General features: G+C 35.2%; 1 protein-coding gene across 1 annotated transcript in view; it reads right to left on the bottom strand.

The window, feature by feature from the left end:
* The window catches only part of unc13c (unc-13 homolog C (C. elegans)), a 279919-nt gene that overhangs the window by 105190 nt on the left and 161036 nt on the right, over positions 1-13693 (bottom strand). The window contains exons 19-20 of the mRNA XM_081373262.1: positions 8222-8348; positions 2204-2300 (exon numbers count right to left, since the gene is read on the bottom strand). Of these exons, the coding sequence (XP_081229388.1) occupies positions 2204-2300; positions 8222-8348 (224 nt within the window). The remainder of the gene's footprint in view (positions 1-2203; positions 2301-8221; positions 8349-13693) is intronic.

Here is a 13693-nt window from a genome sequence, read left to right as displayed (position 1 = left end):
TCAAAGAATCCTGAAAAAAATCTATCAGTGTTTTCACAAAAATATGAAGCAGCACAACTGTTTTAAACATTAATAATAATCAGAAATGTTTCTTGAACAGCAAATCAGCATATTCGAATGATCATGTGACCCTAAAGACTGGAGTAATGATACTGAAAATTCAGCTTTGGATCAAAAATTACATTATAAAATATATTACAAATAGAAAACAGTTCTTTTAAATTGTAATCATATTTTACAATATTTCTGTTTTTACAGTATTTTTTACTCTGTCTTGGTCCTTTTTTAAAATAGTAAAAAATCTTACCAACCTCAAACTTTTGAACGGTTGTGAAAGTGAAAGTAAACTTTTTTGGGGTGAACTATTCAATATTGGTTCTACCTACAACCAATATGCTGAACTAAAGATTCTATAATTAAATATCAGGGAATGATTTTGGTTTGTGATGAGATGCTGCTGCCAGCAAGCACTGAAGATGTTTTTAAGAAGACAGCTCTGGTATGATTCAGAGCCTTTGGGAATGCCTGCCAACATAACCTATGACACAATTAACCTGCACTTCTGCCCTTATTCTCCAGGGGCTTCTGCCAACGAGCACAAGCCTAATAATCATTAGACAATTAACTCAGAGTGCTGCTCCATTAGCATCTTAATGTAGAGCTGAATCTCACAAGACTTGAACCCGAGTACAGCTAAACATCTAAACACAGTTAGCAACCCACTACGCTCATGTAATCTTAGCACTAGCACTGCCTATAAATAAACTCCGGCTCTGCTGTTAACAGTGTTTTCATTGCTCTGCAACACTAATCTGCATCTGAAAATGCTCATGTGTAATTATATTTGTCAGTGTCACATATCACATATAATAATGTGGCCGTTCATCACAGCAGTGGATAATGTGCAGGCCAATATTAACAGTACTAAATGGTTTGTGTTTTCACCGCAACCAGTTTCAGGTGAAAGAAATTAACATATGAAACCAATCATGCCGGTGATTTGTTTTCGTCAGCGAGGGGAACATTGAGCAGGATAAATGTGTGTTTTTGTACAGCCTTACAGTAACAGCAGCTCATATTCACATCAGTCCAATCAGAAGCATTTGTTCGGTTGATTTCACGAACACTCATCAGCCTAATGCTTTCAATTTACCAGTAAACCAGCACGTCAGATTCCATTCATCGCGCAAATGCCATTCAAGAGAACAATATATCCTATCCAAAGAGAGAGCATATTGAATTGAAATTGTTATAAACTTGGTCAAATGCCTTCAATTTATGTCAGAATGACTGGATTTATGAGATGAACATGAATGCCACTACCCAGCTAACAAAATTGTCCAAGACATTTTGCTAACATTCCTGTAAAGTTATGAAAACGTTATTTCTGAATGTTCAAATGTCCAGTTTTTAAAATGTTTTAAAAACATTGTTTATTGGTTGTAAGAATGTTAAGGGAACATTTAATCATTTTGCAAACATTATGGGAATGTTCATTTTGAATGTACTCTGAAACGAGTAAAACTTTAGACGAATGTCCAACTGAAACATTAAACAACGATGTTTAAATAATGTTTATGTTTTAACATTTGTTCATAACTTAGAGAGAAAGTTTGCCAAGGTTTTGAGGACATTCTCCTGTTAGCTGGCTACAGTATTGTTTTTACTAGTAAAAACTCAGAATTTTGAGCCAAGACTTCAGTTTGAAGTGTCAAATAAGAAACATGGCAACTGATATTGATTATATTTAAGTTTAGTCTACATGCATTTGTGTACTGATTATGAATAACAGCAAATAGCTTGCCCGAAAATACTAATTTAAAAGGTTTTGACAGGCTACATTTCTCATTATTATAAGGACAGAATAAGAATGATTAAGACAAGAAATCAAGAATTAATCATATACCCAAAGCATATCCTTTGGACTTTATTTTGTTGTTGCACTAAAAAGTGTCCCGTCTTTGGTATTTCAAAAAAGAGGATGAAATAAACTCATCCTGTGCTTTCATTTTATTCTGACGAATCATAATTCAAATAGTAATAGGAACTTCACAGGAGCGCTTTGAAGGCAGCATACAAGCAAAAGAGAAATGCAGCATTTAGCGTTAATGTGACGTTTAGATGGTAACGGCAGCGTTAGACTATTTGCCAATTTACAAATGAAAAGCTCTACTGAAGCAAAGTAACAATACGAAAAACTCACCCCATCTTTTTTATCTCTCTCTAGAGCACCGTTAACAAAATCCATCGCTACATCTTCATTTTCATCCAACCACTGGATAACAAATGGCTCAAACCACCTGCAGAGAGAGAATAAAGCAGTGTAATAAAGGCTTTGGATGTGAGCGCTTTTGACGCCTCAGACTGAAACTGTAGAAAAGAGCCTATCACAAAATGTTATACATACTTTTTTTCACCCTATTTAATCATACACGAGATGTGAGAAACAAATTATGTGCCAAAGTTGAATTCCTAATTTTTATATGAACCAGGATTATTTTTGTTAACTAAAACTATTAAAGCATTTTTGCTTTAATGTTGCAATAATGTTAAATGTTGCCTTTTTTTTAACAGTAAAATTACAAAACTGAAAATAGCTAAAACTGAAATAAAATAAAAGAAATTAAACCTAAATACTGTTATGACAACATAAGCTTTTACATTGCTTTAACTTATTAAGTTAAGCAATTTTCAACTTTTTTATGTTATACAAGATTCAACAATTTTTTTTAAGTCAATTTAATGTAATTTAAGTTGATTGTACTTAAAAGGTTAAAGCAGCAACTTTTGCTTTTACAGTGCAGTACTGTATACTGTATAAAAAAACATAAAATGGTAAAAAAAAATCAAATTAAAACAAAAAATGGACATATAAAAATAACATCTAATTCAAGCATGCTTGTGGGCACAGCACTGTTTACTCAAATAAACAATTAAATGCTTTGACATCGTCAAAAACATCGTCCCATAGTTCTGAAAACATTTCACTTGCAATAGACAAGTATTTGGTCAGCAGAAATGAGACAAACATATTTTTAAATCAAGTATAGTGTTGTAGATGGCCTGTGGCAAGCAGAATCACACTAATAGCTCTGCTAATGTAATGAACCTGTGCTAGCTGTTTACTCAGATTGAGACGGTTTGCAGTAACTCACTGTTTTTGACAGTAATAAGGGAATTAATATGATGGCATTTAGCTTGCTATCTTAAATATTGATCTGGATTGTGACGGTTTCCTAACCACACATTCACAGATAAGACCCTGATTGCTCAGGAAAGCTGCAGATAGATATCTACGGAGTGTTTTTTCATCTAGGTGTAATTTCTACAGCGATTTCTCATTTGCAGTATGTCCCTGGATGTTAGAACTACATTTAGCAGATGTTCTTGCCGACATTTATGGGTTTAAATGTACATGCATTAATTTTTCGCAATTTTATCAGATGCTTGTTCACAAATATGACATTTAAAATGCAATGTTTTCCAGCAGTGCGCTCTCTCAGACATATCAGAAACATGCACAGCTTATGATAGGTCCATATTCTATGTGAGACTAGTGCCTATTTGTAAAAAAATTACATTAAAAAACATGCCCCCAGTAAATAAATAAACAAATAAGCAAGCAAGCATCTGGTTAAATTATGTAAAACAGACAATATTCATCTGATCACAATGCCTGTTGCAATTGTAAACTCATTTGTGTACTTGGGCAGGAAAGCTAACTGAAATCAATTAAATGAAATATAATAAGAATAATGTAATAATTATAGTACTTTAAAAGTGAGAAAAATATGATGCGTGTGACAGGAAACACGCTAAGTGGTTTTAACAGCTAAGAGTCAAAATAAAATTCCCCTTGGCAAATAATTCAGCTTGATTTGTTTAACCCACAAAATCCATTCAGACTTAATTTAGAAATTAATTTCAGTCAGATAGGTGTGTCGTCTAGATGTGGTTTTGTTAACATTATACTTTGTAAGAAATTTACAATACAATTTTGAAAATCTCCTTCTGACATGCATTTGTAAGATTAGAATGTTAAAATCGGCATGATGATGCCATCATAATATTTAGATACTGAAATGTTTCTCTCATCTATTTGCAAACTGAATTGTATTAGTCTATTAAATCTATTTTTTTTAACCATCTATAGACTCCATTCTAAACCTAAATGCACCTAAAACCTCTTTGCAAACGCTTTGCAAACACTGGTATTTCCTTGAGCAAATGCAAATTCACTTCTCGTGTCAGTTATGTTATAAATATGATGGGCGGAGCAGCTCTCATGTGCGGTCTCATTCTCATGGCAAAATCAATTCTCCTCGAGGTGGTTTTTGATTGACAGCTGTGTGGCTCTTCCCTGATCCTGTCCCGTCTGTCATCCCGCCTCTCCACGCTCATAACTCACAGTAATGAATGAGTGACTTTTTGACAACAGACAGCAGCCAATGAGAGGCCAGTGTGCACCTACGGATCCAGGACAGATGCATGATGGTTTGTGAATGGATGGATCACCATTCAATGTAAATGTGAACCAGGGGCACTTTCTAAGAGGAAGTAAAATTCGGTTTTATTATTTGAAAGCATAACAAATATAAATAAATGAAATATGATGAAATTGGAAATTAAATTATGTACACTTTTAAGTTTAAGTTAATGAAACAATGTTAAAAATGTATAAACCTATACTAAACAGTATATGTAAATCCCTTACATATACTGTTTTGTATAGGTTTATACATTTTTAACATTGTTTCATTAACTTAAACTTAAAAGTGTACATAATTTAATTTGTGCATCCAGCCGGTTATTATCACAAAATAAACCCCTACAGAGTGATCAGGGCTCCTTATTTAACAAAAACAAAAACTGACTGAATGTATATTATATCGCTTATTACATGGCTATTAGACACAAAATATCGATAAGTTGAAATATTTCATTAGCTCTTTAAAGGCAAAGCTTCTGCAAAGAAAAACAGATCCTAGCAAACAGCTTTAAACCTAGACGAACAAAGTTCAAACGACATTTAAATTCCCCCTGCAGTCAATAATTGAATACCGTAAAATTCATCTTTGATAATCAAAATGACATATTTAAATGTTTTTTTCCTCTGAAAATAGTTCTTCATGCCTTAAAATAGCTTGAATGCAACTCTACACACTTGCTTCATTTATTATATGCGGAACCATCGATATGCAAAATAGCCGACCGCGGTTTCCGGTAGAATAGGTTTCCGACCGCGTTTTTGAGACTGTCTTTGGTTCACTGCAGTTTTAAGCAGAAAATACTCAGCAAAGGTGTTGACTGAAGAATTTGCACTTGGTTTGTCTTAAGGCCAATTCACACCGCATAGTCAGACGCCAACAAAAACAGACAATCAAGTTAGCCATTGGATTTAGAATTTTATGAAAAATAAGTGCCATGTTCACACTGCCCCAACAGACACCAACAAACTTCGAGTCAGACTGTCTTTACATGTCATTTTTCAACGAAATGAAAGAGGTTGTGGGTGAAGCCGTAGTTGCTGCGACGGGAAAGACAAGGCGCCTACTTGAATTTATGCAGAGAACTGCAGTTGATCTAGACAAACTGTTTTATTAGAAAGATTAAATCATCCAGCTTCGATATTTGTCCACTGATTATTATAAAATTCGGTTACAGTGACAGGAATTTCTTAATGTCAGAAGTGCAAAATAATCAGTAACTTATGTTAATTTGAATAGAATAACAACATTCATTCACATACAGTCATGTCTGCTGCAGTTTATTTATGTTCACATAGCTGCACTGAACAGCATCCATTATGGCTTTTAGTCCAAAAGTGCGTATACTTGGAGAAATATTGATACATTTACATGCGCTTACTTAATATTTATTCAACAGAATCATAATTTCTATTCATTATCCACTGATTTATGCGATCTGGTGACCATTGGCGGCTTCTTGTGCTTTCTGTCTGTGTTTTCACTTACCAGAGAAATGTTTCTACGCATGAAACATAAATCTAATAAACACACACTTACGATAGTACAGTAGTCAACATTTGAAATGGATCAAAAAAGTTGATCAAATTTGTCCTAAGACAAGACCGGGTATCAGAGATGGGGACTCGAGTTTGAGACTCGGACTCGAATGCGACTTAAGTCGCACACACTGTGACTTCAGACTCGACTTGAGACTCATCCTCGAAAGACTTCAGACTGGACTCGGACTCGAGCTGCGGGACTCGTGAACAACGTTTATTTTTAGGAAACGTCTGATGAGCTTGCTGTTATTCCACTCCCATCGTTACCTATAACCTGCCTACGTAACACGTGACGTACTACGTATCTGCAGCGCGCGGCCACACATGAGAGGACAACAAACATGTCGACTGCACCGGCCGCTGCTGTGCCATTCATCGTAAGCTTTGGGTTTAAAAACTTCAAACAAGACAGCCTAAACAAAAGAAGTGCTCAATGCAAAATATGTGGTATCAAGATAAAAGATTCTGGCTCAACCACATCTAATTTTATCAGGCATCTGAAAACGCACCCTGATAGGTCAGTAAACATGTTTAGCTCAGCACTGACCATCTACCTTTAGCTTGCTTCTTGCTTTAGCTACGACCTAATGTTACGGGAGGTTAACTCCGACTGTCTTCCTTATGAAATATAAATGAGCGTTTGTGGTGCAAAACTTGTGGTGGTCGATTAACGTAATCATTTACATGCTGCTGGCTGCCATCACATTAATTATTAACGTTGTCTGCAAACAGGTTACATGATTATTGTTTATCATGTAACGTTACAGTTTCATTTAGTTATAACGTTACACTGGTTTGAGAGTCTGGGATGTGTTGACTTACAGTAGTTTATTAGCTATGATTAGTTGCATAGGCAGTGCACATTACATGGACGTGCTCTGTAAGTGAAAAAAAAGTTAGTTATTGCTTATAAATTTTTCAATATTTTGCAATATTTTCTTGATACCCTGAGTACCATTTTTTCAATTCAGAACCTTGTGGTTTCAGATGTATAGCTTATATATAGCTATGCAGTGTTCTAAGCAGCCTGGATGGGTCGCTGTACGTGATGCAACACTTATTATAACCACAAAAGACTTGAGACTTGACTTGGACTCTAGCTCAAAGACTTGAGACTTGACTTGGACTCTAGCTCAAAGACTTGAGACTTGACTTGGACTCTAGCTCAGAGACTTGTGAGCATCTCTGACGGGTATATTGTTCAAATTCATGTATGACTTTGATGAAAGGTTTTGATCCACTTCAAAAGTTGACTACTGTTCTATGGTTTGTATGTGATTTTCATGAGGTTTGTGGTAGTTGCATATCAATAAAGGATGTTTACATTAGAGTACGTCAGAGTTTGTTGGAAAATCTCCAAATGCAGCGCTCTAGTCTAACATTACAACAGTAAATAGCCTATAACGTTAATATGAAACTAAACTTAGCCCTCACCCAAAACGATTGACAGGGAACGAATTATATATTCACGAGACCAAAGATCGCCCGTTAGGTCTACACAAGACGAATCTCATGTTTAATCACTACCGTCAGCGGCGAACGTCAGAAGAACTAACTTAGCCGAGGAAAGGCTCATCCAGCCGGGAAACATGAGCGCTAAAATGTATATTTACACTGTAAAATGGACACCTTAAAATAAAGTGTAACCGGTTTCATTTGCTAACATTTGTTAACTACATTAGTTAACATGGACTAGGTATGGACAAAATATTTATACAGCATTTTTTATTCTTAGTTAATGTTAATTTAAAAATGTACTAATACATTATTAAAATCAAACAATGTATTTGTTAACATTATTTTGTTGTATTTGTGAACTAACATGAACAAACAATGAACAGCTGTGTTTTTATTAACTCATGATAGCAAAGATTGATAAATACTGTAACAAATGTATTGCTCATTGTTAGGTAATGTTAGTTAATACATTAACTAATGTTAACAAGTATGACCTTATTGTAAAGTGTGACCAAATATAGGTTTGGTTGTCTAATTGCCAAATATATATATAGAAGTATAGAAGTGTAAGGTATAGAGTTGTGTAAACTGTTGTAAACATTGTTTACAAACTGTGTAAACAATGGAATGATTTTTTTTTTTTTTTTTACATAAGAGGGTAACATGAGAGGGGAAGTCAATGGTTTTAATACTATAAGAGAGCGAGAGAGGAGGAAATAAACATGGGATACTTACAGGGAATACTCCGGAGGAATTCCCTTAAAGGCAGGCAGGTCTCGGACGTACTCGTTGTGGAACCATTTGACTTTGAAGTGCAAATTCATGTACTCTGTGCTCTTGCATAGACGATGCTTGTCATGTTCTGCAAAAGAAAGTAAAAAACAACAAAAAATGAAAGAGTCATGAGACATGAGTCATGCATCTGGTTTGAGACACAGTAACGTAGCAACGTATGGAGCTTTAGTGTCTGAAGACATTCCACAAACATCATCAGTATGTAACAGGATTATTATTATTATTATATATATATATATATATATATATATATATATATATATATATATATATATATATATATATATATGTATATATATATATATACTGCCCTACAAAGCAAAAAGGCAGTAACTACGCAGAGTGCAGAACTGAGAAAAATGACTTTAAAGTTATCCTGTCATCCAGCCTAAGTAGTTGTAGGTAGATTATTGGACATGTGGCTGTTTTGTTACTTTATGTTAGCTTATTCTTTGTACATATCAATCCTCACATTTAATTTGATATTTTACCCCTATTTTGCAGTTACTGTATTCTTGCTTTGTATTACTTACTAAAAACGTGGCACCATACCAAGGAAAAAAGCAGTAACTACAGATTCTCCAAAAACTATTTTGCCACAACTTGGGCTCTGGGTGTGTTAGATACACTGTATTTGAATTAATTGGAACCATTTGTTTTCCTGAACATGGATATACCAATCCCAAACTAATTTGACCATTTTAGGTCAATATTTTCCACCCGGAAGCTGTTCTGGTGCTGAAACGGCTGCTTAAAGTCGCACATTGCTAAGCTGTATCAAGGTCCAAATGGGGACCATTTATTTTAAAAAGGACCACATTATTATGTGTGAGTATTAGATTAATGTGTGTCTGGGGGTGTTTCTGTATCTGTAATGTAGTATCTGCTATACCTACAAATCACATTAATGTTAAAGCACTGCAAAACAACTTTTCTTTGGAGCAAAACAAAATCATTTTGCCTACGTGTTTCTAATTTGTGTGAAGTTAGAAGGGTGAAATCGCAAATGTTAAAACCGTCCCGTGAGTAGGCCTATGTCTCGATACCAAAATTCCAGTAGTCGGTACCGATACCATTCAAATTTTACGGTTCTCGGTACCAATTTCGGTACCACAGCAAAATCTGTTGAAATTTTTCTATTTTATTTAACTGTTTGGGAAAAAAAAATATTTATGACGGTGATCATAAGTAAATAATACATAAGCATTGAAGGCTACATGCTGTTTAAACGTAAATATTGCTTATAAAAAAATCAAGTGAAAATTAAGCAACCCTCTATGCACACATTATTTTTAGTAGTAGTAGTAGTATTTTTAATACATGGAGACGTGGCTAAATCTACTGTACAGTAGCCTAATATAATTATTTCTGTCAATTTCTTCAAGTTAAACCGAACTTTTATTTTGACGGGTTGCCGTGAAGACCTTTGAGTTTCTGTGTGTGTATGATATGACGATAGTTTTTCTCAAATTAAACGGTAAAATGCTCATGAAGTGACTCTCAGAGCGGCTCTGGATATGAATTTCATCATGCCATCATATCGTGAGGCAGCAGAGACTGAAAACAGCGCGAGCGTCACTCATGCTTGTGTGTGTGTGTGTGTGTGTGTGTGTGTGTGTGTGTGTGTGTGTGTGTGTGTGTGTGTGTGAGAGAGAGAGAGAGAGAGAGAGAGAGAGGTACCGTAAATACCGCGCATCTGCGCCATTCATTCACAGAGACAAGCAGAACATGCAGGGTTAATGTTTAAATTGTCTTTTTGCGGTTTAATATATTATACACAGACACTATATCGTGGTATATGCCGGCTACGTCAATATGCACTTAGATAAACATAGAAGCAACTGCAGCTCCTATTACAGAAATGCTGGTATCGTCACATTTAAAAAATTTCAGTACCGAAGTACCGGTACTTTTGACAACACTACCCGTGAAGATGCCGCAAAATCATCTGTGTGTGTTCACCATGGCAACAGTAACTTCACTGCGCAGCAACACGGTTATTTTTTTGTTAGGTAAAACATAACAAGAACACAGTAATGGATGTTACTGTACTCATGCTTTGTTTCACGAGGGCTTTTTGCAGTTACTGTACAAACGACTACCATTTTTCTCCAAAACGACACACATTTGAGATAAGATGTTTTGTCACATAACAAAGGATGCCTTGAATGTCATGAAAATGATAATAACTCATTTTTGACCAAAAATGCAGTTACTGCCTTTTTGCTTTGTAGGGCAGTATATATATATATGAAAATTAGAGAAGTTGCCTTGGCAATTAAATGAATACCGTAAGTTTAAGTTAAACCCTTAAAATGACTAACTGGAAATAAGTAATACCTAAAACTACACTATATTTACAAAGAAAATGAAAAAAGCAGTCAAAAAAAAATAAAATAAATAAATAAATATATATATATATATATATATATATATATATATATATATATATATATATATATATATATATATATATAACAGCACTATAATTTTCAAGTATGTACATATTAATAAACTATATAACTAATAGTACATAAAACTATAATGTATATAGTTAATACTAAAATAACACTGTAACCAAGAGGACACCACAGGAAATAAAAAATAAAAAGAAATCACCACTGAGATGTATTTGATATCTCAACTGTTATACAAGTAGTGCTGGGCGGTTTACCGGTTCATACCGAATACCGGTGTTTATTTTTGTTACGATATGAATTTTTAATATACCGCAATACCGGTGTATGTCGCTTTAATCGGAACGCGGCGCTGCGCGACACAGTCTCACCCCTCATTTACAACACACGTCTGCGGCGCATTACAGCTGCGACAAGGTTTTATTCCGTCCTCCACGCGGTGCGTCAAAATAGACTAGGCGCCTATATTTAGCGAAGCGGCGCGGAGAGCCGGAAGCTTCGATCTGAAACACAAGCATTGACTAGAATGGGCACGAGACGTGTGGGGGTGAGAGTGTCTTTTTTCTCGCGGCGCGCGTGTTTTTATACTGTATTAACGTATCTGAAGTGAACTGACGGTCTTTAGAAAAGTTTCTTTGTTATTACGATTGAATCTTTCTTTATCTTTCCTGATAAAGCAGTGTTTATGAGCGTTGCTGCTTTGTGTACAGCCGTTACCGGGGAAACCACTGTTTCTGCCGCTCCTAAAGCGCGTCCTGCTGGCACCTCTTTGTAAACAGCCTTGCAAACCTGTATTATTAATATTAGTGTGGATTTTTTCTATAATATTCACTCATGACAATAAAATATGGCATTATAAGTAAATCTACTGCAGTATTTCCTCTCTCACTCAGTAGAAAATGTGGTTAACACCCATCATGCTTGAAAAAAAAAAAAAACCGGTAAAAACCGTGAAACCGGTATAATTTAGAAAAAAATCGTGATGTTGATTTTTGGTCAAACCGCCCAGCACTATATACAAGACAATAAGATTAAATGGAGAGCAAATAGACTCCAAACAAACAAAAGTTTCATTTGGAATAAAGTGTTGTGCACAGTTGAATTGTTCACAAAAATAACATACTGTATATTAAGCAAGTAAATGTGACAGTTTTGATTTCATGTTGACTTTAATATCCCCTGAGTTATGAAACAAAAACCATAATTTGAGCAATAAAACTTCCCCCTGAGAGCTTACAGAGCAAAACAGGACATAGGAAAGGTATACGTCTGATTGATTTGTCGGACAGCAACCGGAACGATCTGTACGTTTGCTGCTGTGTTTTGTACGTGCACATGGCCACAGGAAGTAGAGCTCATCCCAGACTTGTCAGAAAATATCAAAAAAACTAAAACCTGCCCACCTGTGTGGACACAACGCGAACCCACGACAGAGTCTCAGCGGCCTGTTGGGATGTTTGGCAGGGGAGCTGTGATATACACTCTGACATGCCACATAATAAAGGTCAGAGAGGATTGTGGGTAACCTACAGCAGCTAAACAGCGAGTGGATTCAGGAGACAACAGTCTGGCAGCCATTAGAGGAAGCACAGTGAAGATTAGCTCAGAAATGACAGTAAGGAAGAAGGAGAGTTGTCTACTGTAATTCCTCCAGTTGTCAAGGGCAGGGAATGACATGCAACTACAGTGAGGAGAGATGTCAGCATATATCCACCGTAACCTCTCACTCCCAGTGAAAACATGAGGACATATCACCTCCGAAGGACATGGAGGACTTTATTGACTTAATCACAGTAGTGCAGCACAGGGCTGTAACCAAAAATTGACATTAAAGGGAGGGGGAATCATAAATGTTCAAATTGTCCTCCCCGATTCTTGATATTCTTAATAATGCTCTGCTGCACTCCATTATGAATCGCTCTGTTTGTGGTTAGGATGACAAAAAGTTTTAAAAGTTAAATACTGGTTTTGGTTGGTCTGCCTCAGCATTCTTGCTCTTCAATGTCAAAATGATTTACTTACTGTTTACAGAACACGAGTGTGAATTCCAAAACGACACTTTAGTTTTAATAGTGAAAGAGCGCATGGTAAGAAGTTAGTAGCTAAAGATTTAACCGTTGATTGAACCGTTTTTTTTTTATAGAAACAGAAAAAAAATGCAAGTGTCAGTAAATAATGAATTAATGCATTAGATCATCTCATTCATCACTGCACTGTGAAGTTCTGATTTCAAGCCCTTCGGCTGAAGTGATACGCTCACGTTTCTGCCCTCCATCCAGTGCCAGACCTGCAATGAGGGTCACTTAAACCCAAAACCCTGATCCACCTGAGCTTTTAATAGCTTTACTAGGCAAACAATCGCCCCGCTTGCCATGGAAACAACCACTGTAGTCTGAAAGCAAAGATAATGATTCAAACTGCTGCTTGCATGCTGATCTTTAATTGTTGCATATGGCTTGAAAAATTTGCTGCATTTATATCACAGCAGAATTACCATAATTACAAGATTCTACTGAAAACTTCAGACATAATTAAGCTGCTGCTATCACAATGGCCACATGAGACAAATCAAATATATTAAAGTCAAAATTAAACTAGTTAATTTACTTTCCCTAATACAAGTTTCTGGTTATTTTAAATAAAAATAAATTCAACGAAATGATCCCATTAAATCCTTATAGATAAAATCCATTCCTGTCAGGGTTGTTATCATTAAATACATATAAAATAAACTTATAAACTTATAAAATAAAATATAAATACTTTTGGGAGTAAGTAAAAGTCAAAAAAGCCCATGCAAACAATAATATATATATATATATATATATATATATATATATGTATATATATATATATATATATATATATATATATATATATATACAGTGCAATGCATAAGTGAATACACCCATGCTAAAGTTGACTAAAAAGAGGAATAAAAAAATCATATTTTAGAAAATTGAACTTGGCATGGTTTTATTTCAGTTAGCCTAAA

This window comes from Scardinius erythrophthalmus (assembly GCF_964197995.2).
Source record: "Scardinius erythrophthalmus genome assembly, chromosome: 8".
Classification (NCBI taxonomy): domain Eukaryota; kingdom Metazoa; phylum Chordata; class Actinopteri; order Cypriniformes; family Leuciscidae; genus Scardinius; species Scardinius erythrophthalmus.
This window is presented reverse-complemented; position numbering and strand designations above follow the sequence as displayed.